The sequence below is a fragment of the Nyctibius grandis genome, chromosome 4, assembly GCF_013368605.1.
Source record: "Nyctibius grandis isolate bNycGra1 chromosome 4, bNycGra1.pri, whole genome shotgun sequence".
NCBI lineage: Eukaryota > Metazoa > Chordata > Aves > Nyctibiiformes > Nyctibiidae > Nyctibius > Nyctibius grandis.
Window position 1 is genome coordinate 2,962,997 of NC_090661.1, and position 27,800 is coordinate 2,990,796.

At 41.3% G+C, this 27,800-nt stretch overlaps 1 protein-coding gene across 2 annotated transcripts; it reads right to left on the reverse strand.

Annotated features, from left to right (window-relative positions):
- Positions 1 to 1,633: 1,633 nt before the first annotated feature.
- CTTN (cortactin) lies at positions 1,634 to 26,606 on the reverse strand. 2 transcript variants are annotated; one of them, XM_068398997.1, is made up of 17 exons: positions 26,497 to 26,606; positions 23,176 to 23,259; positions 22,667 to 22,740; positions 21,179 to 21,308; positions 18,888 to 18,998; positions 18,134 to 18,188; positions 17,506 to 17,616; positions 16,540 to 16,650; positions 15,828 to 15,938; positions 14,470 to 14,580; positions 12,674 to 12,729; positions 11,495 to 11,564; positions 10,805 to 10,953; positions 3,678 to 3,767; positions 3,396 to 3,585; positions 2,409 to 2,480; positions 1,634 to 1,835 (listed from the first exon to the last, which is right to left on the reverse strand). In XM_068398997.1, the coding sequence occupies exons 2-17, from the start codon at positions 23,257 to 23,259 to the stop codon at positions 1,699 to 1,701; spliced, it is 1,662 nt and encodes a 553-aa protein (XP_068255098.1). In that variant the 5' UTR covers positions 26,497 to 26,606; the 3' UTR covers positions 1,634 to 1,698. The 2 variants fall into 2 exon arrangements, with proteins under 2 accessions (XP_068255098.1, XP_068255099.1); XM_068398998.1 differs by lacking the exon at positions 14,470 to 14,580.
- Between the last annotated feature and the right edge of the window lie 1,194 nt (positions 26,607 to 27,800).

Sequence of the window (27,800 nt, forward strand, 5' to 3'; positions counted from 1 at the left end):
AAGCTTGAGACAAGATGAACTAGCTGTAACAGACTGACAAAGCAATTTAAAAATTCAAAAATATTCCATGCAAATGGTTCAAAAAGTTTATTGAATATTTAATTTACAAAAATCATATCCCTATGAGGTGTTCTATGCAAAATTGGATAAAATAAACTGCATATAAAACCCAGCCCTAGTAATGCAAATACAACACAGAAATGAGACCAGGGAAAGGAAAAAAAAAATATATAATCATGACACACATATAACATTCATTAAGGATTGTCCCAACCATCCAAGAATTGGTTCAACATAATGCCTTCTTCCTAGATACGTTATACATTTTACCATTTTATACAGGTCTTCTATATTCCATTGGTCCAAATTTACAGTTTATAAAAATTCTTTGCATTCTTTCTTGGCTACTACACCAGTTCCGCCGTTCCCATTTTGATCAGAAGGTGATCAGACAGTACATACATTGAACATGTGCACTATTAGATGCAACTTGCTATCTTTGGTAGGGACCCTAAATCTGCAGTGAAGTCAAGCTTTCTAGAACGACAAGAGTTTCAGTTTTGGCAAAGAACAGGTTTAATTTGGTTGTTTAGTAGAACGTTACTGGCAGTTTCTGTTGAACATACAAAAACTATAGTTGTCTCTTGTGTGGTTTAAAAATGGAGATCATTTATATGGGTTTTAAATCTAATTACCTGTACTAACATTCCTTGACTCAACTATGGTTACATAAAGTGTCATGACTGCACAGCAGGCCATTCCTTGTAGGAACAAAGGATCTATCGCACACTGAACACAACTGCAATTCCATCCTGCCTTTTTTTCCTCCTGTTTAAAGCACGGAGACTATTCCTGCAAGTAGTCACACAGAGTTGGATGCTAGTTTTCCTTTGAACAAGTAGGAATCTCACTGAATGACTCAACATTTGTATAGTAACTTTTCCAAGTTTTCCTGGGAAAGAGGAGGGTGAAACAAAATCAAAAAGTAAAGAAATTCAGGACAATCAGTGCTACAGTGTTCACAGCCCTCCTCTGGGATAATGTTCCTACAGGATCAGGAAAAAGAAAAAAATCAACGCAAAAGCCAAGGAACTTCACTTTCAGAGAGAAGGAAAAAGTAACCAGACTGTTTCCTTCATAACATTAATATTCCATAAATATTGGACAGTATTTGATTAACTGCCATAGTTGCACCTTTCAAGCATTCTCTTTGCTTTTTCACACACTATCTGGAAAAGAAAAGAAAAAATTATGCACCTCCCCATCCCCCCCCACTCCCGCTTAGTGGAAATGCAAATAACCTGCACAGCCATGATTTTCTTAGCTGAAAACATTTAGTGGAAGACTAACTAGACTTAAACACTAAGTAAATCTGCTCACTTATGAGTAAAACATGCACTATTACAACAGACAGCTAATTGTCCTTGAAAAGGCTTTTTATGACAATTGCTAATTTGGCAGAGAAGAAATGTTTCCAAATGCACAAAAATCATTTTAAGAGCCTTAGTGAAGAACATAGGAGTTACAATATATTAGCGATTTCTGTGGCATAAACATTTTAAAAAGCATCAGCAAAGTATTAAATATAAAAGCAATATGTATATACCCCTCCATCCTCAGAAAAGCATCATGATTTGTAGTGTATTAAGTCAGATTTATTGACTGGGGAATTAAGGCATAACCAGTAGACAATAGTCTTTATTGTCTCAGCTCCACATAATTCGCAGGGAACAACCCGTATCGGCCTTTGCAGACACCCCTCCACCAGCCGTCATCAATCATCTCTATGTTTGTGATGATGTCGTCTGGGTCAAAGGAAATCTCGTCATCACCCGCTGGAGAGAGAGTTGAAGAGGCTCAGTATTCGCACAGGAGCAGTCCACACTACCACCTCCCCTATCAACCCACCATCACTAAAAATACCACAGCCACCCACCACCTTCCTCTCACCCCTCAGGGTGTTTGAAACAGGGCACCGGGCAATGGCAATCTGTAAGGACGGACACCCTCATCCTCTGGAGCGATAAGGTAGCCGGTTCTTACCTACTGCATTTTGGGTGCATTTCTGACTTAGAGCAGCATTTGCTACCTAAGACACTGAGAACCACTTCACTTTCTTGATCGCTCCTCAACCAGTCAAGATTTTAAACAATGACATATGCCAAGGGTTTAACAAGAGTGTTAACACTTGGTTAAAAAAGATTCTGAAAACTCCAACCATTTCCAGAAACAGTGGCTTCAAAAGTGTCTCGATGCTATTACTAAATCACTAAATTCCGAATTCTTCATATTTTCATTTCATATATTACTACAAGAGACTACAAGGTGAAAGGCAAAGGAAAAATCCAGACTTTTCTGTGCAGAACAGAGTTTTCAAAGACAGAGTTAAAAACAAGAGCTTTGCTTACCAGCTTGATAATCATAAAGGGCTATGGCTGTAATTCCAAGTTCATTTTCATATTCATCATAAGCATTTTCTTCTAGAGAGAGAGAGAGAGAGAAACAAATTAAAAGCATGAAGCACACTACCTATCACCCTGAGTTCTCTTCTGTGGTGCTCCTCCTTTAATTCTACTGCTAACCCACACGGGAAGCAGGGAACCAACTATGCAAGTTTTTTGCAGTGCTGACGTACCTTCTGAATTTGACTTTTTCCCCTAAATCTCACACAATTAAAGCCTGAAAGGAAGCATTCACAACTAGGCATTTAATACTGTATAAAATAAAAATGATCAGCCTTATAACGCTTTTGTACAGTGTGACAGAACAACAACTGAGCCCAAGATCAGTGTGTAAGAGGCTATTTAATACCTTGTTAAGGGTAAATGTTGGGGGGGAGGGAGGGGCCTGTTTAAAATTTCCACATTTTCATACCAGAGCAAGCAGGTTCATCCTTCACCCCTCATTTAGTAACCAAAAGAGATGAGAAAAATGGGAACTCAAAAGAACTGTATTCTTTCAGTTTCATTAGTTTCAGACATCCTTACTCCACTCCCTCACAGGCACAGAACACATCACATCAATTTCCAAGTCAAAGAACTGTTGACAGAATTTTTTGCTTGGTAGGCCAGCACACATTTAATCTCCATCTCTGTGCTTCCTTCTCAAGTTGAGCTGCATGACACAGGCTGGAAATGGTTACCCCTACATTTCTTTTTCAACTGACACTCTAGACAGCACTGAAATTATTCCAACATCATCTCACAAAAGTTAAGTAATGTCAACCTTGCTCTAGCCATATCTTAACTTCCTAATTAAAGAATATAAAAAGTCTAACCAGACTAAGACTTTAGAAAACTAGGACAGTGTGCTATCAGCACAACTACTCATTAAGTCATTGCCCAAGGAAATAATCTTTATCTTAAAGGGGTTCATATCAGAAACAAACACTCCACCTGCTTGGTAATGGTCTCCTGCCCCTGCCACTTCATAGACAGTCTCTGGTACGTATTCTGCCTCTCGCTGACTCACTGCTTCTTGGTAGTCCGACTCTGCAGCTTTGTAGCCAGACTCTGGCTCACTTGCAGCTGAATACGTTGTGCTGGATTTCTTGTAGGCAGACTCTGCTTCATAGGAAACTGCATCCTGCAGAAATACAAGTGAGGTTTGTAGGGTTTTGTAAAAAGGTTCCCACGCTTAGAATCAAAAACCAGGTACTGAAAGTGATTCTAACAAACCTGGTAGACTGGGCTCGAGGGTGCCTTCTGCTCAGCTGGCTGTGTGGTAGGAGATGGCGGTGGAGTTTGTTTTTTGGCTTTAGCTTGTTCCTAAATTGAAGAGAAAGAAAAACTTCAGTGCAGTTTAATCACTGATGTCATGACACTGAACAAGAAATGACCCTCCAGTCAGAAAGACAGACAGCTATTCTGCAATAAACTGATGTGAGCGGGGAGCAGAAGAGGACTGGACTGGCTGGATTGTTAGACCTACCTGAAGGTTTAGACTGGCTGTAGAGTAAAGCCTCAGAAATACAGCAAAGCAGAAGAGAAAAAAGTGAAGAAACAGAAACTGCACAGTAGGTATGTATACACGTGTTTAAAAACAGAGTACCCAATGTTCTTTGGCACGTTTCCATTGGAGTTGCAGGGTTTCTGTGTTCAATACACTCATTCTGTTCATTAGCTGGCTGGGCCTCGTGTAAGTTTGGAGAACCTGAAGCCTGCATGTACTAATTATACAACTGATCTATTATCTTTGATGAGAAATGATCCTGCAAGCTCTTGCTGGTCTGCAAAACACCTTCCAAGGCTAAAGACTGAATAGCTCGGACAAAATTGAATCCTATATACTGACAATGAGGGGATTCAAAGGTTCAGAAGAGTTTATGTGGTAGAAATAAAAGCAGTATTGCTATTGTATTCTGCTACACAAAGAACGTGGATCTGAATCAAGTGTTCTGGCACTCAAGCACTTCACACTGTGCCATCCCACCTGTGAATCAGAGGGCAAATCCACAATCAACATTAGAAAGCCATTCATTAGGAAGCCAGGATACCATAGCACAAAAATTGCTATGTTGCTTGCACAACTTAAAAAAAAAAAAAACACAAAGGACTGTACACTAGCTATTTCATTTTGCCTCTCTTTACCATAGGGAAAAAGAAAACTGTGGACCTAGGGCCAAACTTTCTTCTTTATTGTACAAAAGAAGAGAGAACACATGTTATGGGAGACTGTGCACTCCAGTTGTTTAGGTCCATCAAGCCGTAACTCCCCAAAGGATGCTCAGGAGAAACTGTAGTCCAGAGATGAAGTGATAGGACTTTGTTACAAAAAAATTCTTCCTTTCCTTTGTTTGTCACAGCTCAGAAAAAATACATCTAACAAAGCAAGCAAAGTGTGTCTTGAGAATGAAGACAATTCAAAGCTTAGTGCTGTGCTTTCTAGAAAAAATCTGTCCTGATGCAAACAGTCCTCCCCCACTTTTAACTCCTGTGCTACAGATAAAAAAGCACTAGCAAAGGGTTTATTAGAAGTCAAATCTAACTTTGGGGACACATTTAGTAGTATCAATCCATTAACAATGTCAAATGTGGCAACAGTTTGAATAATTTGTCCTAGGAAACGGGTCTCTGCAATCTGGACTACGGTTTAGAATAGCCACAGCATAATTGCCATAAAACACTTAAATTTTTAAAATTTAAAACACTGGGGCTGGGTTTCTTCCACACTGAAACGCTCCATGTGAAAGAGCATCCTGCCTTGTTCTCTAAGGTAGCAGAGGCTAGGTAATCATGATGCACTCATTGATTCAAACCAGCAGCTGAAGGATTGCTCCCTGAACACCATTTGACTATGTGACATGTGTGAAAAGCAAAACAGAAAAAGGATTACCAGCAAACAGGGTTCTTGAAGGAATGCAGCCCATATGTACATTCCCATTGTGGGAGTATGTATGCCCACGTACTTACTTAAAGTGAGAGAAGTTTCTGTCTGTGCAAGGAAGTTCACTTAAAGAAACAAAGTTCACTTAAGTCAAAGTCCGTCCCCACCCTTTACAGTATCTGCGGATGGTGTGCTTACATCCCTCCCCTTTCCATGCTCCAGGGGCAGTGCAGTCAGTGCCTTTTCAGTTTCCCCTTAACCTCGTCCTCCCTCCCTCAGTGTCTGCAGAATCACACAATTAACCATGGAGATGTTCAGTCTAGAAGAACATTAATCATTTGGTTACAGTGAAATTTAAATACCAGCTTTGGAAAAAAAAACTTCAAATGTGTCCAGGCAACAGAATCTTTGATGAAGCACAAGAAAAATCAAGCATAACGGCTTGAATTTAACCCACACTTACAGCGAAAATAACATTAAAGAGAGTAATTTTTGAGATAGAAAGGGGGGAAAAAAAAAAAAAAAGACATTAACAGTTCAATGACTCATGAGAACTTGTGTTACTACATTTAAACCCTTCTGGAGAAGTGTTTCCTCAGCAGGAAGAAACCTCAATGAAAAGCTGAAATGGGTAACAAAAGCCTCTATTCACCACCCTCCATCCACAGATCTTCTGAGCATATGATCACCCAAAATGAATGGCAGGAGAGCTAATGGAGAACCTGAACTTCATCCCCCACTCAGCCCAGATGACAAACCCACGAAATGTAAGGGGAGACAGACTGATGGGAATACTAAGCAGAAAGCCTGACTACTTTGGCAAGGCACATATGACCAGTCATCCCCTCCTTACTGGTTAAAAAAAATGGCTCCAGCTGGGTTGGAATAGGAACAGTCTAATGGAGAGCTGTTCAACATCCATAGCATGAAGTCTATTGTTTCAAGATTGAGATGAGCGAGACAGACAAACTGTTCTAGAGGTCAGACTGAGAGAACTGAATAAGTCACTGAAAGGCAAAAGCAGCCAGTACCAAAATGCAGAGGGACAATGAGAGCCAACAGGATGTCATCCTGCCTTACCCTAAAATGAACACACCAGTCCACTTGGCCAGTCTCAGGGTGGAACCCAAGACCAAGCCTGGACACAAACCTTCCCTCAAAAAGAAGTAACAATACTTTCTGTGTCAGCTGTTCAAACTTTCAAAAAAACTCACACAGCCACCAGAGCAGATTTCCCACTTCTTGCTGAGGACTGCAAGACAGCTCACCTATCAGAGCTGAAGGACTGACGTGTGTGAGCTTCAGAGAGTCCTGTCCCTGACAAAGCTTATCACTTCGGGCAACTGCTGCTTCGAGGGAACCGAGGATCTCTCCTAAACCATATTATACTGTCATCACTCACCAGCAAAGCAGAAAGCTCTGTCCTGCAAACGGACCAAATCTTTAGAGCACTGGCACATAGCTGCTGCTCCTTGGGAAAATGCAACTGGGGTGCAATGAAATCACATGGTATTTGAGAAAATACTAATATCCCTACTTGTCAAGACAGAGGGAACACAAAGGGCATGCCCCTGGAGACACAGATGCTACCACATGAAGTACCTCCTTTCATCTTGAGGAACATCAACCTGCATCTAGCAAAGGTGCAGAGCAAAAAACATACATAAAGTACAGAAAAGATCAGTATGAGATATCAGAGTTGCCACATGCCCTAGCAGAGACACTTTCATGAGGTAGTTGCCTAAGAGGTGAAGCACCGAGTTAAGGATCAGCATCTTGAAAACAACCTAAGAAGCTTCAGGCAGGCTAACTGAGAAGGTCCTAAAACCACCACACACCTTGTCTGAGAACAAAGCAGAAGTAGTGATGATGGAATGGAGTTAGTGTCAGATAAAAATACACACCTCAGAGAAAGAAATGAAAGAGCAGGATGAATGCTGAGAAAGTCCATTTTCCTTTGGGACTGATACTTCTTAGCAATTCTCAGAGGTAACTGAAAGCAAGGGTTGTTCAAAGTGATCTCATGGGTGCAGAATGGCCTTATTAATGATGCAACACTTCTGATATCCATCAACCTGTATCATAGTTCTTCCTTATTTGGAGAACTGTAAAAGTATCTACTAAATTAAATGCTGCAAAGATAACGATGCTGCTTGCTATAAGTCACCATTCCTAATGCTATCCTGATCCAATGTGCTGACAGAGGAAAACAAGTGCCAAGAAAAGGAGCTGTCTTGGAGAAGGAGAGAAGCTGCACTTCCAAGAACAATGTGCACCTCAAGGCTGTCTCCAGGTTGTGTCCAAAAAGAGCATTCATTGTCCAAAAAGAGTATTCGTTCCCATTCTTCATCACCCCATGGAATAGATGCCATAGCTGAGGGACTACAGCTCTTTGACTAGAGTTGCAGTGTTGGTGGCAAGGACAAGGACTGGGGAGGATGAGAAGTGAAAAATCACTTTGTTAGGGAAACAACTAGGTGCTAGAGCTAGATCCTGGTGATGCGTAAGCTTAGACACACTGAAACGTGCTGGGAACAGTGGACAGTAGTTCAGGAGCAGAGACAGCCTGGCAATAGCTAGAGGAGCTATGGGGCTACCAGCTGAACAGCTACACCAGAAGAAGGTGGTGACACATGCTGAGAGCATTTTGCTGTGGCTCTGAGTGAGCAAGTGCTGAGGCATTCAACTTTTCTCACCTGAAGAGCTCCCAGAGCAACTGCACTGACTGGATGCATTTCAGCTTTACAGCTCTGAGGAAAGGGGAACCAAGTGACTCTCCTCAAGGCAAATGTTCAACTTTTCTCTGTGTGGCTCAGTGCTGGAGGCTGGTGCCAATGCTGAGAACGACACAGAGCAGCCCAAGTTGACTAACACACAGAGTAGCACCCTGGAGCAGGCTCACTGACCTTATCAAATAGAAAAGACTGAATTCTCAACTTCAGCTCTTTCTCTCTTCCTCTCCCAGCTTTAAGAGAGTGGCAGATGCTGTGTTAAAGGCGTAACATATTTTTCGCAAGGACAGTAAAGAAACACAAACAGTGGTTGGGGGAAGGTATTAAAAGTCCACAGGGATGAAAGGCAGCATTAGAAGAAATCACTGATACACAAAGATGAACTCTCATTCATCTTGTGATACGTGTATGCATTGAACACATGCTCACACTGTACTTCTTGAAGCCATACAGCAAAAGAGGTGATAAGCTGAAAGAAAAAAAAAAAAAAAAGCAGCAATTACTTTAGATGGAGAGACTTGATTTACCCTATAAAGCTAGAATTTCCCAAATTTCAAACAGAACTCAAAGGGAAGTTAGCAGTTTTCAGAAATCAAACTATACACAAGATAGACGTGAGCCATGCAGCTTCAGCACAGCAAAACTACAGAGCTGTTCCAGAAGCAGCCCTGGCCTGCACACCTGTGAACAGCAGAGCTGAGAAGCCAACCAATGAACTGGGCAGGGGAACTGATTTGGTTAACTAGATGTTTTATTTGTTGGGGTTAATTTTCCACTTTCGTGCGACTGTAGAGATGCTTTGCTGGCATACGAAATAAGGTGGCTTGAGAGTGCTGCTGTCAGCAGCCATGCTGGTTTAGGCTAGCTTAGTTAATGGGAAGTAATGTGCAGTTTCACTGCAGTGTATTTCTCTTAATTTAGGAAGACTGGAGCTAGGCTACCGTAAGGCTACCATGCATTTAGTTTTTCATACTCGTAAACCAAATTATTTACATCAGTTCTAAATTTGTGATGAATTAGACCATACTGATGGTATGGGATGAATACCACACCCTGACATCCTGTAGCAGCATCCTGCTAATGGGAAGTATCTACCACATCTGAGAAACCAGTCACTGGGTGTGCCCCAGTTGTTGTTAGGCAAAGGACCGAGCAGATCTGAGAAGCCATCTGTCACTTTCCTGGATTCCAGATGTCTCACAGACCATGTTGAGACAAGTTCATATGCAAGAAGATTTATTAGTGGGATCTGCAGGTGGTGGCATACATTGGCTTTAACAATGAAAGACACTTTTGGTGGAAAATAAAAACAAAAGAGGAGAAAGAGAGAGAGAAGAAAGAAGGAAATAGGAAAACTCCCCCACAGCCAGCCAGGAAGAACAGTGATGAGGGTCCCAGACAAGCATTCTCCTCTGGGAGGGTCTCTGCAGCATAGCAAGTGGCTATGATGAAGATGACGACCATTCTTCCTGTGGATCTCCTTGAGTACTAGGTACTTTTCACCAGGAGCTGCTCAGTCTCCCTACTGGCTATTCCTGCATGGGACACTATTAGCACTAGTTGGAGCATGCTATTCCAGCATCAGTGTTGCACACTGGTTGGCTGTTCAGTCTCAGTGCACATGTACGGCTAAGTAGCATTTACTCAGAATTTAAAAGACTCTTTTTGTGTCCTATGCCTTGTCTTCTCTAGTATAAACTAGTCTCTGTAAAACAGGAAGTGAAGGAGAAGGGGAAAAGAGGAACTATTCTTACGCTAGCATCAATTGCTTCCCACTTCCTGCCATAATATCAGGGTTTACAAGTATGAGGCCATGAAATCAGAACAACAGCATGGGACCACAAGGGGAACTGCCACAGAGGCTCTGGACAAACACTGCTACAGCAGCTTGCATGAAGGGTTACAGAGCTGCAGAGAGCAGGCCCTCAGGATTACTGATGATAAGGCATCAGGCATTGTGTAACAAAGCAAATGAACAAGACACGAATGACAAGTTACAATTAACGCACTAGTCCTTCCATCTCAGCAGCAGAGTTTCACCAAATATGCAAATTCTATAAAGCAGAGAAGATGTAGTTTCTGACTAAACATTTCCTGGAAATTATTTTGCTTATGAATAACACAAAAATCACGAAGCTTCTAACCATGCCAATATGAAATTAATTTTCTTAATTCCAAAACTAAGATTCAGTTAACATTTGGAAGATTATTTCCCCTAATCTCACGGGCACGTGCTATACCAATGGGTGATACCACCTCCATCTTCCACAATACCAATTCCAAAAACCAGCACCACCAACTATCACCCTGGTATTAAACTTCTTGAACAAGCATTCATATAGGGCCTTTCACGGACCACACGTCTCTCCCCTTATGAGCTCCTCTGTGCCCAAGGGAATCTGGTATTACCAAAACACAGAAGGCAGAAGTACAGTAGGAAAAGGTCAGGCTGCAAAGATTAGTGGTCAAGACTAGCATACATATTTTGGGATAGGCTAAATAAAAAAATGATATGCTATTAAGTGTCACCCTGTCTGATGGCTGATATACATATGGTGCATGCTGATACGTCGCTGGAGTTGCAAACAGGTAAAGAACAGGTACAAACACAGGCAAAGACACGAAGAGCTTTAAAGCCTTAGCTGGAAAGAAGGAAGGTATCTTTTCTTAAAAGATTCTCTTTTCTCCCAGCATTGCACTGAAACAGACTAGACGTGCTGCTCAAATGGGATTTGAATCTTACTGACCTCCAGTTTCCTTCGAGCCTCCTCCTGTTCTTGTTTCTCCCTGGCCATTCTTTGTGCTCTCTCAGCTTCTGCCTTCCTTCGGTCTTCCTGCTCTTTTTCCTTGGCTAGGTTTTCAAAGTTAGCTCGGATGCTGCTTGTTTTATTAGCAACTGTAACGTTTAAAAAAATTGAAGTCAAATGTTGTTGATTAAGGTTCTGTATAAAGGTAGTGGAATGAGTTTTTGGTACAAATTTCTGCTAGGATTGAACACGTTTCTGCCTTTTCTTTCTCTCTGAGTTCACAGATCATTCAGGAAAGTCCTTCTATCCCTCTTTCTCCCTCTCCCCTTCCAAGTCCAACCTTCCTGTGCACCACATTTCTCTTATATAAAAACCTCTGCAACACTTCTCCCTCCTCTCCTTCATGGTACAGTCTCTACCACCATGCTTCCCTACTCAGTCTGTTCTCCACTCTGATGCTTTTTATTCTCCCTTCCCTTTCTCAACTCTGATGACCCTCAAGGAAAAATAAAAACAAAACAAAAACAACCTCTAAAGGGAGGAGGAGAGAGTAGCTGAGGTTGCCAGAGACCTGCAAACACAGTAGTTCCCTCTAGATGATTCTTACTCAGCACTACTACGTCATCAGTAATATCCTGGGCTTTCAAACATTATCAACTCCAAAGAAAGGATTTGGGGCCAATGCCTTACCAGCTTCTATTGGCTTGGTCTTCTGGTAAGTTGATGCTGGTTTCTCAATATCTTCAAAAGTTGCTGCATTCTATCAGTAAGAAGAAAAAGAGTAAGTTTAAGAAACGCATATTCATGAAGACATTCAAACAGCTTCAATCGGTGACAGTTTATTGTGATATTGCCCCTATGGCTTTTTTCAGAACACCAAAACAAAATAAGGAAGAATCAAAACTTGACAAATGGAATAATGCTTTCTGTAAAGCAAACTACATAAGAATTAATTTTCAGGGACAGGTTTAAACACATTAAAATCCTATTAATTAAAAAAATGTAGTTTATGAACAGATGACTCATCAGAACTAAAAATAAGGCAATATTCTAAACATTTATTGTGTAGCTGTTGCTGTTCTAATCCACATAGTGCAGGATTTCTAGCCAGGTAAAAGCATCCAGTTCCCTTAAAGAAGCAGATATTGTTAAAACAGAGTATTTTGACAACACTATTCAAAATATGAGTGTTTTTTTTTAAATGAATGGTCTTGAGTCCTGAAGCCACAAGTAAAAAAATCCTACAGCTTTCAAACTCTGCTAGTTTCTCACTTTTAAATGTCCTACATAAAGCTGAGAGTAAATTTATTCAGTAGATAAATCTCAATGAGGACTTTTTCATCTTCTAGCTTTTTAAATTTAAAAATGGAGAAGTAGAAAGGGGGCATCAGGTGCCCTATCTTTCACTGTTACAGAATTCTAAAACAAATTTTCCTGAAGAGAAGGTCCCTGATAATCAAAGTGGGCAAAATTGGTAGACATCAGGCACCTGTTTTAAGCAGTCCACTAAAAGGACGTCCTCCAGATATAAGGCATTAGCTAGTTGTTAGAAGACATGACTGAAATTGTGGAATTAACAGATTTTCTCATCCTTTTGTAAAAATTTTGCTATTCTTTCATTTCCATGCTTCAGTTTTCACTACTTAAATATATATATCCACTACAAATAATGTACACACATACATGTGTATATAAACTGGCATCAGCTCTGTGTGTATAAACTTGCTTTTTAAAGATTTAGAAAAGCACAGAACTCTGCTGTTAGACTGGAGAAGTACCCAGAAACAAAGAGCTGAACACTACAGATCTAACCAGACTGTTTTGTATCCCTACAGACTATTTAAGTCATGGCTCTTTTAAGCAACTTACCTTATCCATACGATCTTTCTGTACACCATACTTCCCACCAAATCCTTTCGAATAATCTAGAAGCAGGATAAAAAGGTTAGAGCAGAGAGTTTGTTGTTCCTCCCATCTTTCTGCCAAATGCAAATAGCCATTTCCAATGCAAATAGCCATTTCAGCTGCATGCAGAGATACAGTGACAGCCGCCAAAGAAAATGCAACTTGGTTTTTGATGCAGAAAGGATACATAACTGCAAGAGCCTTCAGGTACACCAGCAGATGACAGATTGTGGGCCACATGCATTCTCTGAGTAAACATTAAGATGAGGACTGGTAAGGTATCAAGCAAGGAATAAGGGATGAGCCCGTCTAATGCATCACTTCTGTAACACAGCCTTTCACAGCACCAATTCTTAGCCCTCTGCAGTAATCATAAAACCTAAGCCATTTTGCTTTGCTCAAAGGAGTGATATCCAGTCTTCGGTGACCACAGAGGTGTTTTTTTCTCTTTAACTTGGTAAATTCTATGAATGGCAGGAAAATACAACAGATTTCTCATCCCAGTGGATTTGGTCGTGATACATAACTGACAAACATTAAAGTCATTGGTAACAACTCCTGCTCTACATATGGAAAGGGGCTATTCCACAAGACAGCATGAGCCTGCAACATCTCACCACCACAGAAATGGGGTGGCCATGCTATTCCGTGCCACCCCTGAGCTGCACACTCTTACCCTCACCTGATGCTGACTCTAGCACTTGTTATACTCCAAAATCAGTTTAACTCACTAGTGGCATTAACAAGAAAAACAACAAACCAATCCTAACAAGAGCAGCTTTCTGCACTTTCTAGTGAGCTGTACTCAGAGAAATGTCTGACGAGCACCAGAGCCAGCGCAACAGATGCAGCAAGAGTGTGTGGCTGGAAAAAACACCTCTTTCTGGTGGCAGTGAGCTGTAGGAACGTGCCTTTAGACTCTGTAGATGGACAGGCTTTCCTATACATCCCTGGAATACCATTACAATTATTCCTTCCCCTCAGCCCCAAAACCACTTGGGTCCCCTAGCCAGCTATTTTAGTGTTTGTACTTGGGCTCTGCTAAGGCACATCTGATGCTCTAAAAGTTTGAATTTGTGTCACTGTAGCACAGAAAAATATTGACTATCAGAATGAACAACCTCATTTTCTTCAGCTTTGTACGTATTTTCAGCCAGAATAAATATACTACACTTACATTTTCCTGATCCAGACTTCTCACTTTAAGATAACGGAAAACCAGGAATTCATGGTTTGTACCCCAACTATTTCACAATGAATAAAGAGAGCATTATAACAGTATTTGCTCACCCAAGAACCACAAACATTCCCTACTTCTTCTTTTAAAGACTACAATAATTTTTAAATGATCTTGCCACAGCCCATTGCTTCTTAATGATTACATGCATAGTCCCTATCTGAATATTTTTCCACCAATTTGTCCAGGCAAAACTTCACATTTAGACTCTACAACTGGTAAGCACGACATCATTAACATCATACTACTAATAATGTTGTTGTTATCACACTGTATGTATAGCTATTAACTAAACGCATCATGTTGTAGGGCTGTTAACTAAACATTGGATATCTGTTTCCAGAATACAGGCTTGCTTTATGTAACATTTTAAGAATAAAATGGAAGAACGTTGCTAGTTCATGTAGGAATAGAAGCGCAAGAAAGTGTCTGCACATTACTAGCATCGATCTACTCAGACAACTATTTAAGACTGTGTGAGAAGTGGCTGCACTGTTAAGAAAGTAACAAGTGAAAACGGTGCCTTGTTGAGATTCATGCTTGGCTAGTTTCTCCTTGTAATCAAACCCCACAGCAGATGGGTCCTGCCTTTCTGTCTGTACACCAAATTTCCCTCCGAAACCACTCTTATAGTCTGAAAAAGCCACATGTAATAAAACGAAGGGAGGAAAATAAAGAAGTTTAGTCAGAGACACTCAAAATATTTTTTGCAATATTTTCAATTACCAATAATTTTGGATGGTGAAAAAAAAACTCAATACACTTTTGTTAAAGAGTAAATTCAAAAGAAGTTTCCACTTAAGATTAGGAAGAGGACAACATGATTTATCAGACATAAGAACACCATTCTGAAGTCACAGAAAAAAGCACTTCTCACCATTTTCATACATACTGCATAATGCACTTGCATTTGATCAACATTATGAACACAAACATAGTACGTTCAACAAAACAACACAACATACAAAAGGATACAAGAGAGTAAAATGAGCTTCCTTCTTCAGCGTGGTTAACATTTGTACACTAGAGATGTGACTTTTAAAGAGGTGTTAAGATAGGGTCCACAGAGATTGTCCTCCAGATACTCCTACATAGCATTGTTCAAAGGAAGAAGGAATATTTCAGCTGCCACACAGCTTGAGGAAAAAAAGCTCTCAGCTAAGAGCTATGACCATTCCCTACTGCTGCCTTAGAACAGCCATTTTAATATATGACATAAAATGAGGGCACAAAAAAAAAAAAGGGCTTCAGGTAATCCTCTCACAACAAATCTGCTAGAGCATCCAACAGAACAATATTCTGAGGATCACTTTTAATTTCTTTAATTTAAGAAAATAATAATTAATTTAATTTCTTTAAGTTAAGAGTGGTGACAGGCGCAGGGGTGGGGAGCGATCGTTACTTTGCAACTTTTCTTCTGGGTACCAGTATTTCATAGAACTAGGTACCTCACAGGCAATGAGAAAGGACAGCATCAGATATTAGACTTCCCCTGCATGAAAATAGGGGCATACATAACAGAAACCAGAAAAGGGAGATTATTTGTGGAAAGCACAAAGAAATTGCTAATTTGTGGTTTGCACAACTCAACTGAAAAAGGAAAAAAATAATCCAGGCTACCTGCACTCATAAAGTTTCTCCAGTGAGAACTTATCACTAAGTCTGAACTTTCAGGGACTCAGTATCAGATGTGTTAAACTGGCTTTGCAGACACCAGTACAACCAATACACAGCAACCATTCAAACACAGAAAAAGGAGACTCACGTCAGCTATTGTAAGGCTGTGGCCAATCATACTGGGGAGGAGGGTTCACACAGGGAAGAGAAAACTCAAACTGAGGGAAGTCAGAAAGAATGGCAGAGAGTAGTGAACTGATATACCTTTCTGGGACTCGTGCAGCTGCACTTTCTCCTGGTGATCCCAGCCAAGCGCACATTTGTCTTGTCTGTCTGTCTGCACTCCAAACTTGCCTCCAAACCCCTTTACGTAATCTGTATGCATGAAGTTTCAGACAACATTATTGCAGTTTATGACTGTGAACAGTATATAATAAAAAAAAACAGTAGCACATTATGGGATAAGCTGACCTGCCATTAATGATACTACCTTTCGCTCTTTTTCCACCTGCTACACTGCCTCAACAGAGGGAAAGGATACCCAGTAACTCTAGGATCACGATGCAAGGAAGCACCACAAATCCAGTGAAGTACATCATAGAGAGTCAATAATATTCTGAGATTTGAAGAATCTGATGTACTTTCCACCTACAGCCATATAACACACATATATATATGTGCAACATAGATAGATAAATAATGAGGGATTTGATACTGCCTCTGAATACCACAGACCTGTGCAATTACACGTCTATTTCAATAACATCCATAGGGACAGAAGGTCCCTTGGAAATCAGATTGTGAAACTCGGGGACAGCTTACAATGTTTTCCTTTTCATTTAAGGGAAACAAAAATCTGCATAGACAAAGGGCAAACACACATTTACCACAAAAAAACAAACAAACAAAATATTTTTTCTCAGGTTTAAAAGGCTGATTGATTTAAACTAGTATTTTTAAATAAGATAATAAAAACCTTTCTGTGATTCATGTTTTTCCGTTTTGCCTTGATATTCAAAGCCAACAGCACTTTTGTCCACTTTGTCCTTGTCGACACCATATTTACCACCAAAGCCCTTGGAATAATCTAGAGATAAGAGTGAAAAATATTGTTTCTAAGTGTTCAATAACAAAATATTACCTTGAAAAATTGTTATAATGAGACCTGCAAACTTTACATTATGTATTAAAAGAAGCACTGACATTCCCAGTTAATCTTAATTCCAGACAAGTCATAAATTCTTCAGAATACATTATCTCAAGATGGAAAATAAAATAGCATCATATATAGTTCAACTGCTGGGTGACATCAGCAATTCTGCTACTTGACTCCTTTCTTAAGATGCTTATAGCAAAGTGAACTTCAAAAACCATGTCAGCAACAGCCTGGATGCTTTTAAACAAACACCCTCTTCTTCTCATCCACACTTCTAGAGCGCAAACATTTCTTTGAGATAAAGAGAAAACAGATGGCAAACATGTCAAAATTTTTCAATAAAATGGTAAATTTTTGATCAGATATGCCTGGAAACCTGATTAGCAACACAATATTAACTCTAACCACTACTAACTCTGATAAATGTGTTAATCTACAAACAGCTGATTCTTTCAGAAACGCTTCTCTGTTGTGGTTAAACTGCTTACAGTCTCAGTACTTTAATCTACAGCTTTTCAAAAGAAGTTGCTAAAAACCTCAAGACAAGCCTGTATGTCCTGCCTCCAAAGTGATGGCAGATGGATCATCGCTTAAAACCAGTCAGAACCTATGTTTTAGGTTCCTTTTTCAGAAGTCAAAGTTTTCAGCAACATAGATTTTATTCAGTGTTAACTTTCAGCAGGTTAGAAGTGCAACAGATGTAAAAAATTAGTATTTTACAACACTGCCTATCATAAATGCCTACTACATCAGAGTATGAACCCACCAACACGTGTGTCTACTCACCCTTCTGTGACTCGTGTTTCTCAGTTTTACCCTGGTAATCAAACCCCACTGCACTCTTGTCCACTCTGTCAGCTTGTACTCCGTATTTTCCACCAAAACCACTTGAGTAGTCTGCATTGAGAGTAAAGCACATGAAAAATGAAATGAAGCAGCTTCTAACAGAAACATCATATCATACAACGGAGGGGGGGAAAAGTTATTTCCAAACTGAAATATTACTCTTTAGCACACAAAATTAAGCTTAATTTTAAACACAGAAAATACGATGGGCAACAGTCCCATAGTTTATGATGGTTCCTCTTAAATCTACTCCCTATTTCCAATAGGGTGCAATACAACAAAGAACAACTCCAATCTTTCTAAAATGTCCTTGAACCTCACTTCTAAAAGAAAAGTAAGACACACGATGACAGGCTATTTCCTTGTCTTAAAACCTCATCAACTCATGAAATAGCTTTGAAATTCATTTTTTCATCTTCTACCCAAACCCCTCAACATTTGATTCACTGAGAACATCATGTGGAGGCCTCGCTAAAAGAGGTCTTTTACAAACAGTAAGAGAATAGAGATTTAGTCTATTATTTATAAAAAATGTGAATCAACAGAGGCAACCACCTCACCACTTTACCTTTTTGGGAGGCATGCTTCTCAGTTTTCCCCTGATATTCAAACCCAACAGCTGACTGGAAGAGAAATAAAATTGCATGTGTGACAAAGAGTTAGATATTAGTAGAAAAACTGCATGTACTTCAGTGGACAAACAGCACGAGAAGTTCCTGTGTCTTTCCATACTGCTCTGACCTTCTTGATCGGGAGCATAAAATACCTACTTAATTTATAGGCCATCTTCACTCACATGATATTTTAGTACATGTATTCATGGCAAGGGTTTTTGTCATCCCTTGCCAAAGCAAACTGTACTAGTCACATACTCCAGTCTCGCCAGGTTCAGCAATTCAGTACAACAGGAATTCAGCATTTCCATGCAGGGGTTGTTACACAGTCTTGGAACAGGATGCCAATTATCCTGCCTAGTAGCTCAGTTGCAATACAGGACAAACCATCCCCAAAATCCTTCCTTCTGTAGCATTCACACTGATTTTATCCTCAAAGAACACAGCCTGGCTAAAGGGCGTATTTTAACATCTCTTCTCAGTTTTCTTTTCAACTCATCTCCATTTCCCATAAGGGCTTTTTTCTGTTTTGCTTTAAACAGAAATTTATCTCCGTAACAGTCAGTGTTAGTTTACTGCTAAATTTCAAATACAGCAGGAACAGCAGATCACACCAGCATTTTAAGATACTGGAATTTTTCACCTGTATGTATAAAATGATAAGCTGAACTACACTGAGCAGCTGCACTACGAGATGAAATTGCTTACCTGGTCAACTCTATCGGTTTGTACTCCAAACTTGCCACCAAACCCTTTCACCGAATCCACTTGGGAGCAATGCTTAGAAAGCTTGGATTGATATTCATGTCCAACAGCTGACTAAAAGAAATTGGAAAATTCAGAAACAGGCAGCAGTTCTATACAGTTCTGTATGTAAGTGAAAACACTGCACCAAGTAACTTGAGGGTAAGCTTCACTACAAACATGCATCACTGCCACTTTACCTGTTGAAACTAACTTCCCTGGAAACTGCTACTCACTTGAGAAGTCTTTACAAGACTGTCACCATGCTACCAATATATCCTAGGCAAGGGAAGTGCCAAGAAAGAGTCTGACAGCAATGACTTATGAAGACTGTTTTATGCTCTGGATTTTTACTTCAAAACCACAGGAATGAAAACAAGAAAGATACAGACAGGATCTTGACGGCGTCCATGCGGGACATAAAATAAGGATTATTTCCAGATAAAATACACAGCTTTGTATTCAGGCACATAGCTACAGATCTGTTTTAGCTGATATTAGATTGCAACCAAATACAACTACAGATAGGTTTTCCATTGACATTCTTATAGGGAGGCACCCTAATCTTCTGCATAAATCTAAATTAGGCTGTTTCTCTCTATTCTTTCTCCTCACTTGCAAAATGGCATTGCAACATGAAGCGGTGCGTCCACACCAAGACAGAGCTCTCCGTGCTAAAGGCATCCCAGCCCTGTGGTTTCCCGTTTGAGGCTGTCACTGGAACTCGAGCTACACACAGCAAGCCGAGGCGTAGTTACATCGCACTGTGACCGGCTTCAGGTAAGACACAAGGATATGTAATTACACACCTGAAAGTACATCCAGATAGCGTTTGCTAGTGTTACACTAACCTAGTGCTAGGAGACCCTTCTAGATCCTGGAATCGATGCTAGAGCCTAGCACCTTGATGGGTGCTACGTAACATAGCCAAAAATGTTTTTTTCTTGTCCAGTGCCAAAACCGAGCGCTGGCCAGAGCAACTTGCAATTTGCCACTTGAACGTTTGAGTGTGTTGCTCAAATGCACACACTTCCCGTCAGAGGCAGGAAGAGAAGACCCTATAACCTCAATGAGAAACTGCTTATCTCGTGTCAGTGCTCGCTTTTGTTTCTTTCTTTTTCCCCATGGACACAGGTGAGGGATAAACTGCTGACACTAGAGAGCCATGCAGCTGCAGAACAGGCCTAATGGTTGAATCTGCTCAGCAATTCCTTTCCCAGATTCAAAGGTTAGGTTAGTCTATTTCAAAGGCCCACTGAGAATTATACAGCAATTTACTCTGGAACATGGGAATTCAGCAAAAATTTAAGGCTGTCAAATTACCAGAAATCCAGAAAGTAAATAAAGAAAATAAAATCATTCTTATTCAGGAAAGTTTGGCGCTTATTTTAACAGAGTACATGAAAGAAACTAGCCAGAAGTTGATATGACTGCCTAATTATCATATGGCTAATGGAATTACCTTAAGAATTATCACTACTTTTGTTAATAGAATGTAACTTAAACAGCCATCAAGTCCTTATGTAAAACATTAGCATCTGACTGAAGTACAATGATTTTTTAAATACTTGGATTACTTGTCACTGTTCACAGTTTACCACTGTTTAAGAGAGCTGCCCTCTAATTTAAAAGAAATAGCACACCCTTTTCTTCATTCTTTGGCAACCTCTATATGCAAGGAAGAGCTGGCACAGCATCGAAATAAAGAAAAATACTGGATTTATTCATGCATGAGGTGCTTCCTTCATTTACAAATATACTTTTAGAAACTTGAATCTTGACTCCAGGGGAATCCACCCAGGACATAAGCAAGCAGACTTGCTCTAAAGACAGAGCAAGGATCAAACAAAACATGTGGGGCCATTGCACATCCCAGTACTTCTCGTTATCATTCACAGATTCCTAATTTGCCACTTGAAATACTGGTTCCTGACACTTTGAGTGCTTTATTTCAGCTCTTTCTGTAAGAGCATCTTGATTTAATTAGGGAACAGAGCATGATGGCCTGACAGATTTGGGTAATAGTGGTTACAAGTGTTCTTGTTAGAGCACTGTAAGAGTGACGCTTCTGCCCTCAAAATGAGCCACCAGGGTATATAACTTATGCCATGATCTGAGCTTCTATGCCTCTGAACCTAGCAAAGTTGTTCCAACTTTGCACCTTCAACAAGCTTAACTCACACATATAGTTGTGCTGGCCACAGGCAAGGCAAGGTAAGGCTCTATGATCACCCCAGGGAAGCATTCATACTTACTTTATCCATGCGATCTTGTTCAACGCCAAATTTCCCTCCATAGCCATGGGAAGCTTTTGGTCCTGTTTCAAGCTCCTTCTCTTTGAGGTTCTGGTGTTCTTGGAATACGTTCTCTCTCAGCTGATGAATACTTTAAAGACAGATAATTATGCAGCAAGTTTTACTAAGAAAGTTTCAGAAGATAACTTCAAAAAGATGCAAAATAAAAAGACGATAAAAATAACATCTTAATTAAAAGTTGGACAACTTGTATTTTTTGAGCCCTTTCCAGTGCACAAAGCACTTCATCATATTCTGAGAAACCGAATTTATTCCACTGCAAAATATTGTCTGGAAAAAAAAACTACACCACCTCAAAATTAAAGTGTTGGTTTTAAGACTAACATGGAAGGGTATTTTGCTATTTGAACAATCAATTACCTAGCATTTATATGTACATGAAACATATTTTCTTCTCATGTCCTAATTTCTTTCCAACGCTTTTTATTTAGATGGCAACTTTTCAGAATAGGGATCATCTCTTATCATACAGTCCCTATGGTAACGGGACTCTAATTCTAACTGAGCATTTTGGACACAACTGTAACGCAAAATAAGGATGCAAGGAGACGTGTTCTCTTGCAATATGTAGGAATTGAACTTACAGTAGTGCAGGCTACATACAAGAAGGACAAACCAAGATGGTAATCTGTACCTCAGAACACTTCCCACCTGAGTTTAAAGCTTCCTCAGGCGTAATTCAGCCAGAAGGCATCCCCACTGCACTCCAAATAGGACAAAGTAAAATTGATCCCTGAAGCAAGCCACATAGTTCAGCCTCTCTCTGTTTGCAGCACTGATGACATTTATTCATAGCTTTATACCACAAGGGTTGATGCCCCAGAAATACACAAGCAAAACCAAAATAAGCATCACAATCCCAGATTTCCTCAAACTGCTTTAAAGTTAAGTCTTAGACGCTTTTTATAAGAAGTACGAGATTCATAAGATGGATCATTTCTGTCTCACGTAGCCCTCCATGACGCATTCATTTGCTTTTCTGCCAGAGGGCTCAATTTGCGCTTTGCCAGAACTTGCATGAGTTTGGTAGCAGTTTTCTAAACAAAGTCTAAGAATTAGGGGACCAAATGTATCATCATTGAAGTATCAAACTGAAGCTGTTCAGATAACCCAACACAAACTTCTCTCCTGGCAGTACTGGCTCTTGCACCAAAACAGAACAAAGAAACTTTCCAGATACAAAGAGGCAGGGAAAAAAAACCATTGCCAGTTACAAAGAAAGATTTAAGAGTCCCTACACCATAGTTCTGATCTTAATTTCAGATCTGAGGATACTGACATATTTGAAAGATCAGCAATCTAGCAAATAATCAATCTTCTACAGAGACTCTTGTTTTAATTATGAAGATATAAGTAACCAAGAACATGAGTTGATTAAGTCGCCTGGGATTGTGACTATTAATAAATTTAAAAAGAGAGCTGCTTTACTTGATGTGCTCTTGATGGCCGGATCCTTTCACAGTTTTAGCTCCCCAGCGCTGTTCTTTCTCACTCACATCATTCTGCGAAGGACACACATGAAAAGAGTTAAAAACCCAGAGATGTTTCTAGTTATCCACACTTAAAGAGCTGACAGCAAAAGCCTTCAGCTGTCGGTGAGATCAGAAGTTAGAAAATCAGTTAAGACCACCTTCACTGCTGTTCTGCTGTGAGCCTTGGGCTTTTTCTCCTGCTGAAATGCATGGAGCGCACACAGCCCCAAGAAGCTGCTGCTTCGTGACACAAACCTCTTCCATACGGACTTCCCTGCAGTACCCAGCCCAGACAAGGTAGTTTTGTTAAATAACTCACAGGCACAAACCCCTAATTCTCCCTCCTTCCAGGAACATGCTCCTATCAGTTTATTTTGCTGAGACGTAGCCCCCGCCCTGAAGAATTACTCTTTAACACGTTATGTAACGCACTTCCACTGAGTTGGTTAAATTCAAAAACCATACCACAAAATCAGGATCTGTCTCCCAGTCATCGGCTCCATCATCCTGAGTGACAGAAATGGTGTGGCCTGCAGTAGCCTTCCACATCTGCAACACCAGCAGAAGAAGCACTGTCACACTCCAGTTACATGTCAACTCATTGCATATGATGCATAAGCTGATGGACACGCAATCCAAAATTCCCAATAAAGGATGTTATTTAACCACATAAACAGAAGCCATATTTGCAGTGAAAGCAGATTTGACCACTGGCTCTCAGGCTGCCTTCTCAAGCTGGTTTGAAAACCCCTTTCAGTTTTCCTATGGGCATCGCAAAAAGGTTAGGAGCAATCACTGCCGTGATTTCAAAGAAAACAAGGAAGTCTTTCCTTGCCCAAATTAATATGTGTCTTTTCTTCATTCACTGCACTGAAAGACTTATCTTCAAACCAACATCCACTTCCGAAGACGGCTGTTAATTCTAGATCTCGTGTATATATTTAAAGCATAGCTATAGTTGGGTTTTTTTCCCAGCCATAAGTAACGATGAGCATACATATAATGATGAGCATATATATATATACACTGAATTAGGCAGTATAACCCGACAGGTTTCCTCTGTTGTGTAATGAGTTTCAGCATTATGAAAGAAATCCAAACACCTGTAGGAATTTGCATGCAATCCAGACATTAGTCCACCTGCCTGCAACGACAGAGTAACATTACTGCGTTCCTCAGATAATCCCTCGTGAAACACGTACACAAACTCAGCATCTTGTCTGACTTCCAAGAGGAACAGAGGGCAAGTGCTGGAGTATCGACAGCAGGAAGCAAAACTCATAAAAAGGCAAGCAATAAAATCTAGAAACAACATTCAACACTTAAGTAGCTAAAGATTTTGGGCATCTCACTTTCTGGAAACCTTATCCCCTGTGGAGTATCAAGTAGGACACTTTTAATTAACACTTTTGAATGTGACTAGCAAATAGAATACCTAACCTGCCTGGTGCTAGTAGCTGTATTTTATACAATTTATTGTAGGCAAATCAAAACAAATAAATTCTATAAAGCAAAACAAAAGCAACAAAAAAAGCTTGCTGTTCTCCTAGCTTTTTCAGGTACTTGAGTCAGAGAAAGGATTTTTCTTCATCACTGTTCCACTAGAGTTCACTTCTTTAACATATCATTGTTCTGTCCACTTACCTTTATAATCTATCCTTAATTAGAAAGGTAAAGATGATAATCATGGACTATTTCATTCACAAGCATAATCCAGAAGGTGGAATGAGAGCTTCCTTTTAAATGCATAACTAATAATCCATAAAGTGCACAGAGGGAAAAACCACCTCCTGCTCTACAGCCTGACAGAATAAACCGATGAGCCAGTTCTGTGGAGCATTTCAGAAATTTCCAGACTGGTAACAAGAACAAAAGCAACTGAAAACACTGATTGTCAAACACCAAGGTAGCACATGACAGAGTGGCCAGGAAGGAAGGTGTAAGAGCAGAGCAGATGACATCCTGACAAAGCAGTAGTACATTTCCCCTTCTGCTTCTTCAGGCCTCCCATCTCCTAATTTCTATGGCAATTAAGGAACTAGCACTTATTACGTTACTAATACCCAGAAAACTGATGAGACTGAACATTCATAATAAAACCTGTTGGAAAGAGGAACTGAACCAGTTCAATAACTAAACTCAACATGGGGTCCAAGTTCTAACTTTGTAACCAAACACAAACCTAGGTCACTCCTAAGAGGGACGGCCTGTATCCCTCCCTCCGTGCTCCACCATGCTGGACGCTGTGCAAGTTGTTTAGAAATGGAATTCAGGTGACAAGAGCTGAAGTACAGGTACATATGCGCATGGTTACTCTATAGATTTCATGCAATACACAACTTTTTTCCCCAAGTACTTGGTTCACGCATTCCCTTGGTGGTTTTTTTTGCTTTGTGCAGTCAGCTGTGCTTGGGCATTTAAAAGAAAAAAAGCTGGATTCTTAAGTCTAGATTTCTTTGCTTTCTCCTCAAACTCTCACAAGCAATAATGAAAGAAGGATTTCACATGCACATCCTTACAAAATCCAGAACCTACCACATTTCTTCCTAAATTATGCACATAAATGCCAACATTTTTCCACACCTCGAGCCTGCGTACTACAAACTGAATTACAAAAGGGACCAAACCAGCCTAGTAACAAGGGATCTCAGGCAAGACCTCCGATTGCCAGTGGGGAGCTAACAGGAATAAGCCCGGTTTCCGCAGCAGCTTGCTATTCTAGCATCACTTCCAAAGTAGAATGGGGAGAAATATGATCTATTTATGAGTCATTTACTCACATGGTCAAATTTCTGAAGGAAAAAGAAAACGTTACGGTTCAAACACAAACTAGGGCTAAATATATGCTTTGAATTTAGCTGGCCAGCTCTGCTCTTCACCGCTGTTATGACTAATCAGCGGTCACAGCATCCTACTCAGCACCTTTAGTGGCACCCTCGGGAACTCCCCTCTTCCCCAGGGCCTACGGACAAACTCCTGGAACGAACAAAGGGAGATGCCAACCCTTTGAGCCCAGACGTAGCACTGCAGGCAAAGGAAACCAAGCAGCAGCTCTAGGCCTACGCCAAGGCTCCATGGGGGCACCGTGCACTCATCCTGGCCTGGCGACCTGCTGGGGACCCTCAGTCTGCCCGGCCGCTTGCTGTTCCCCCCGGCAGCACCGTCAGGACACCAGAGAAAAAGGACATCGCAGGAAGACTCCTCTCTTTGCCGAGTGCATGATGATAATCTCGGGCCCGACCTTCGCAGGCCCTGGCGCGGCTCACCCCGTTTACCCTCATCGCCACTGCCTTCTCCAAGCCCCCTGAGAGTCCCACAGCAGACACCTTTTCTTCTTCCAAGTTATCAGCTCCGGGGCCTTTCCGCTACAGGCAGCTTTACAGAGTGTAAAAAAAAAATCAGAGTCACGTAACCCGGGCTCGGCCCTTCCCCAGCAGAGCCACCGGCTGCCCGGGGGCAGCGCCCTCCGGTCCCCTCACGGAGCTCCGCGGGCAGCGGGCCGGGCAGAAGCCCTTCACGCCCCGCACGACGGCCGGGCCTGCGGCTGGAGGCCGCGCCGCGCCGCCCCTGCCCGGCAAAACCCCGGGGAATGGTCGGGCCGCCCCAGCCCTCCCCCGCGGGGCGCGCCCGCCGCCGCCCCGGCCCAACAAAGCCATCCGCCCGGGCTGCCCCGCCGCTCCGCACCGCCGGCAAGGGGGAGGCGGGGTGTCGCCCGGGGCCGCCCCGCTCCACCGGCGGGGGAAGCGGGACGGGGAAGCCCCCGCGCCCCCTCCCCGCCGCGCTTACGCTGCCGCCCGCCGGCTCCCGCCGCTCCTCCTGCGGCCGCCGCTGCCCTGGCTCCCCGCCGGTGCTTCCCGGGCTGGCGGCGGCTCCTGCTGCTGCTGCAATTTCCGCCTCTCCCGAGCTCCCACTTCCTCTTCCCGCCCGGCGGGGCGGCTCCAGGTGGGAAGAGGGGCCCGCCCCGCCGGGCGGTGCTGCCCCGCTGGCCCCGGCCACCCGCGTCCCCCCCAGGGACACGGCTGCGGGTACAGCCGGGGTGGGGGAGGCTCAATATACAGCCCTACTCTAAGTCATTTAAAAAAAAAAAACCCAAACAAAAAAACAAACCCAAAAAAACCCAAACAACCAAAAAACCAAAGGGGAAGGGAGAATATATCTATGTTTTAAATCTATACTGTAGCTGCTCCTTCCCCCGTTTCTTAAAATCGCTGGGGAGAATTACATGACCAAGCACTACTACTTCAAAAACGCACCATCAGGGTTTTAAAAAGGCCTACAACAGATTTGAGAGAGCTTTGAACATTTTGTTTTTTTTTTTTTTAAATCTTAATACTCACTTTTGTACCATCGTGTTTTGACAATTGGAAAGACATTGTCTGGAGAGGTTTCCATCTCTCTATCATTGGGCAAAAGGTGTGCGTGTGATTGTTCAGAGGGTATCTGAATTAAACATGCCAAAAGGAAAACAATCGGGTTTTTATAACAGAGCCTGAACACTTTAAGAGTTACTTGTTTGCCCAAGATTAGCTTCTGTGTTTTAGAGGGGAAACAGACTCTGAAGAATGACATTTCTAGCTAAAACCATTACAAATAAATATACAAATTCAAACTGTAATAAAGGGCAAGATCAAAAAATCGAGGTGAACAGTTTCACAAGTTTTGGAGGGAGAAACACAACTTACTAATTTCCAGTCTTAGTGGGACAGCTACCTCCAAGTGACCCAAAGCCAAATGTAACCAGTTCACAGCATAAACAGGCTCAATTAGTTTTTTCTGTATTACACATAGGGTAAATTACCCTATAATCTGAATACAGCATATTTAAAAAATTGGGCTAAACTTACTCTTAAAAAGATGTCTGCTAGAGGAGAAAGCAGGCTGAGAACCTCGATCCGTTTGGCATTACTTCTGGCTCTGCTGCTGTGCCCTTCTGGAGTCTTCACCTGCCCCTCTGTTCACAGGTAGGAATACCAATCACATTTAGATATCACTTTTCATCCATCCATTCCCCCATGCCATAAAAAAACACAAGGTGCTGCTACCTAAATTAGACTACAATTGCCTCTTTTCTTCTTGCAAAAATTACTATT

Excerpts from the sequence above, each read along its gene's own strand:
- CTTN (XM_068398997.1), bottom strand. The coding sequence starts at position 23,259 with ATGTGGAAGGCTACTGCAGGCCACACCATTTCTGTCACTCAGGATGAT. Across the intron at positions 15,939-16,539 it reads AAAACATGAATCACAGAAAG|ATTACGTAAAGGGGTTTGGA; the intron begins GTTTTTATTATC and ends TCATGCATACAG. Across the intron at positions 12,730-14,469 it reads CAAGCATGAATCTCAACAAG|ATTATTCGAAAGGATTTGGT; the intron begins GCACCGTTTTCA and ends TCCTGCTTCTAG.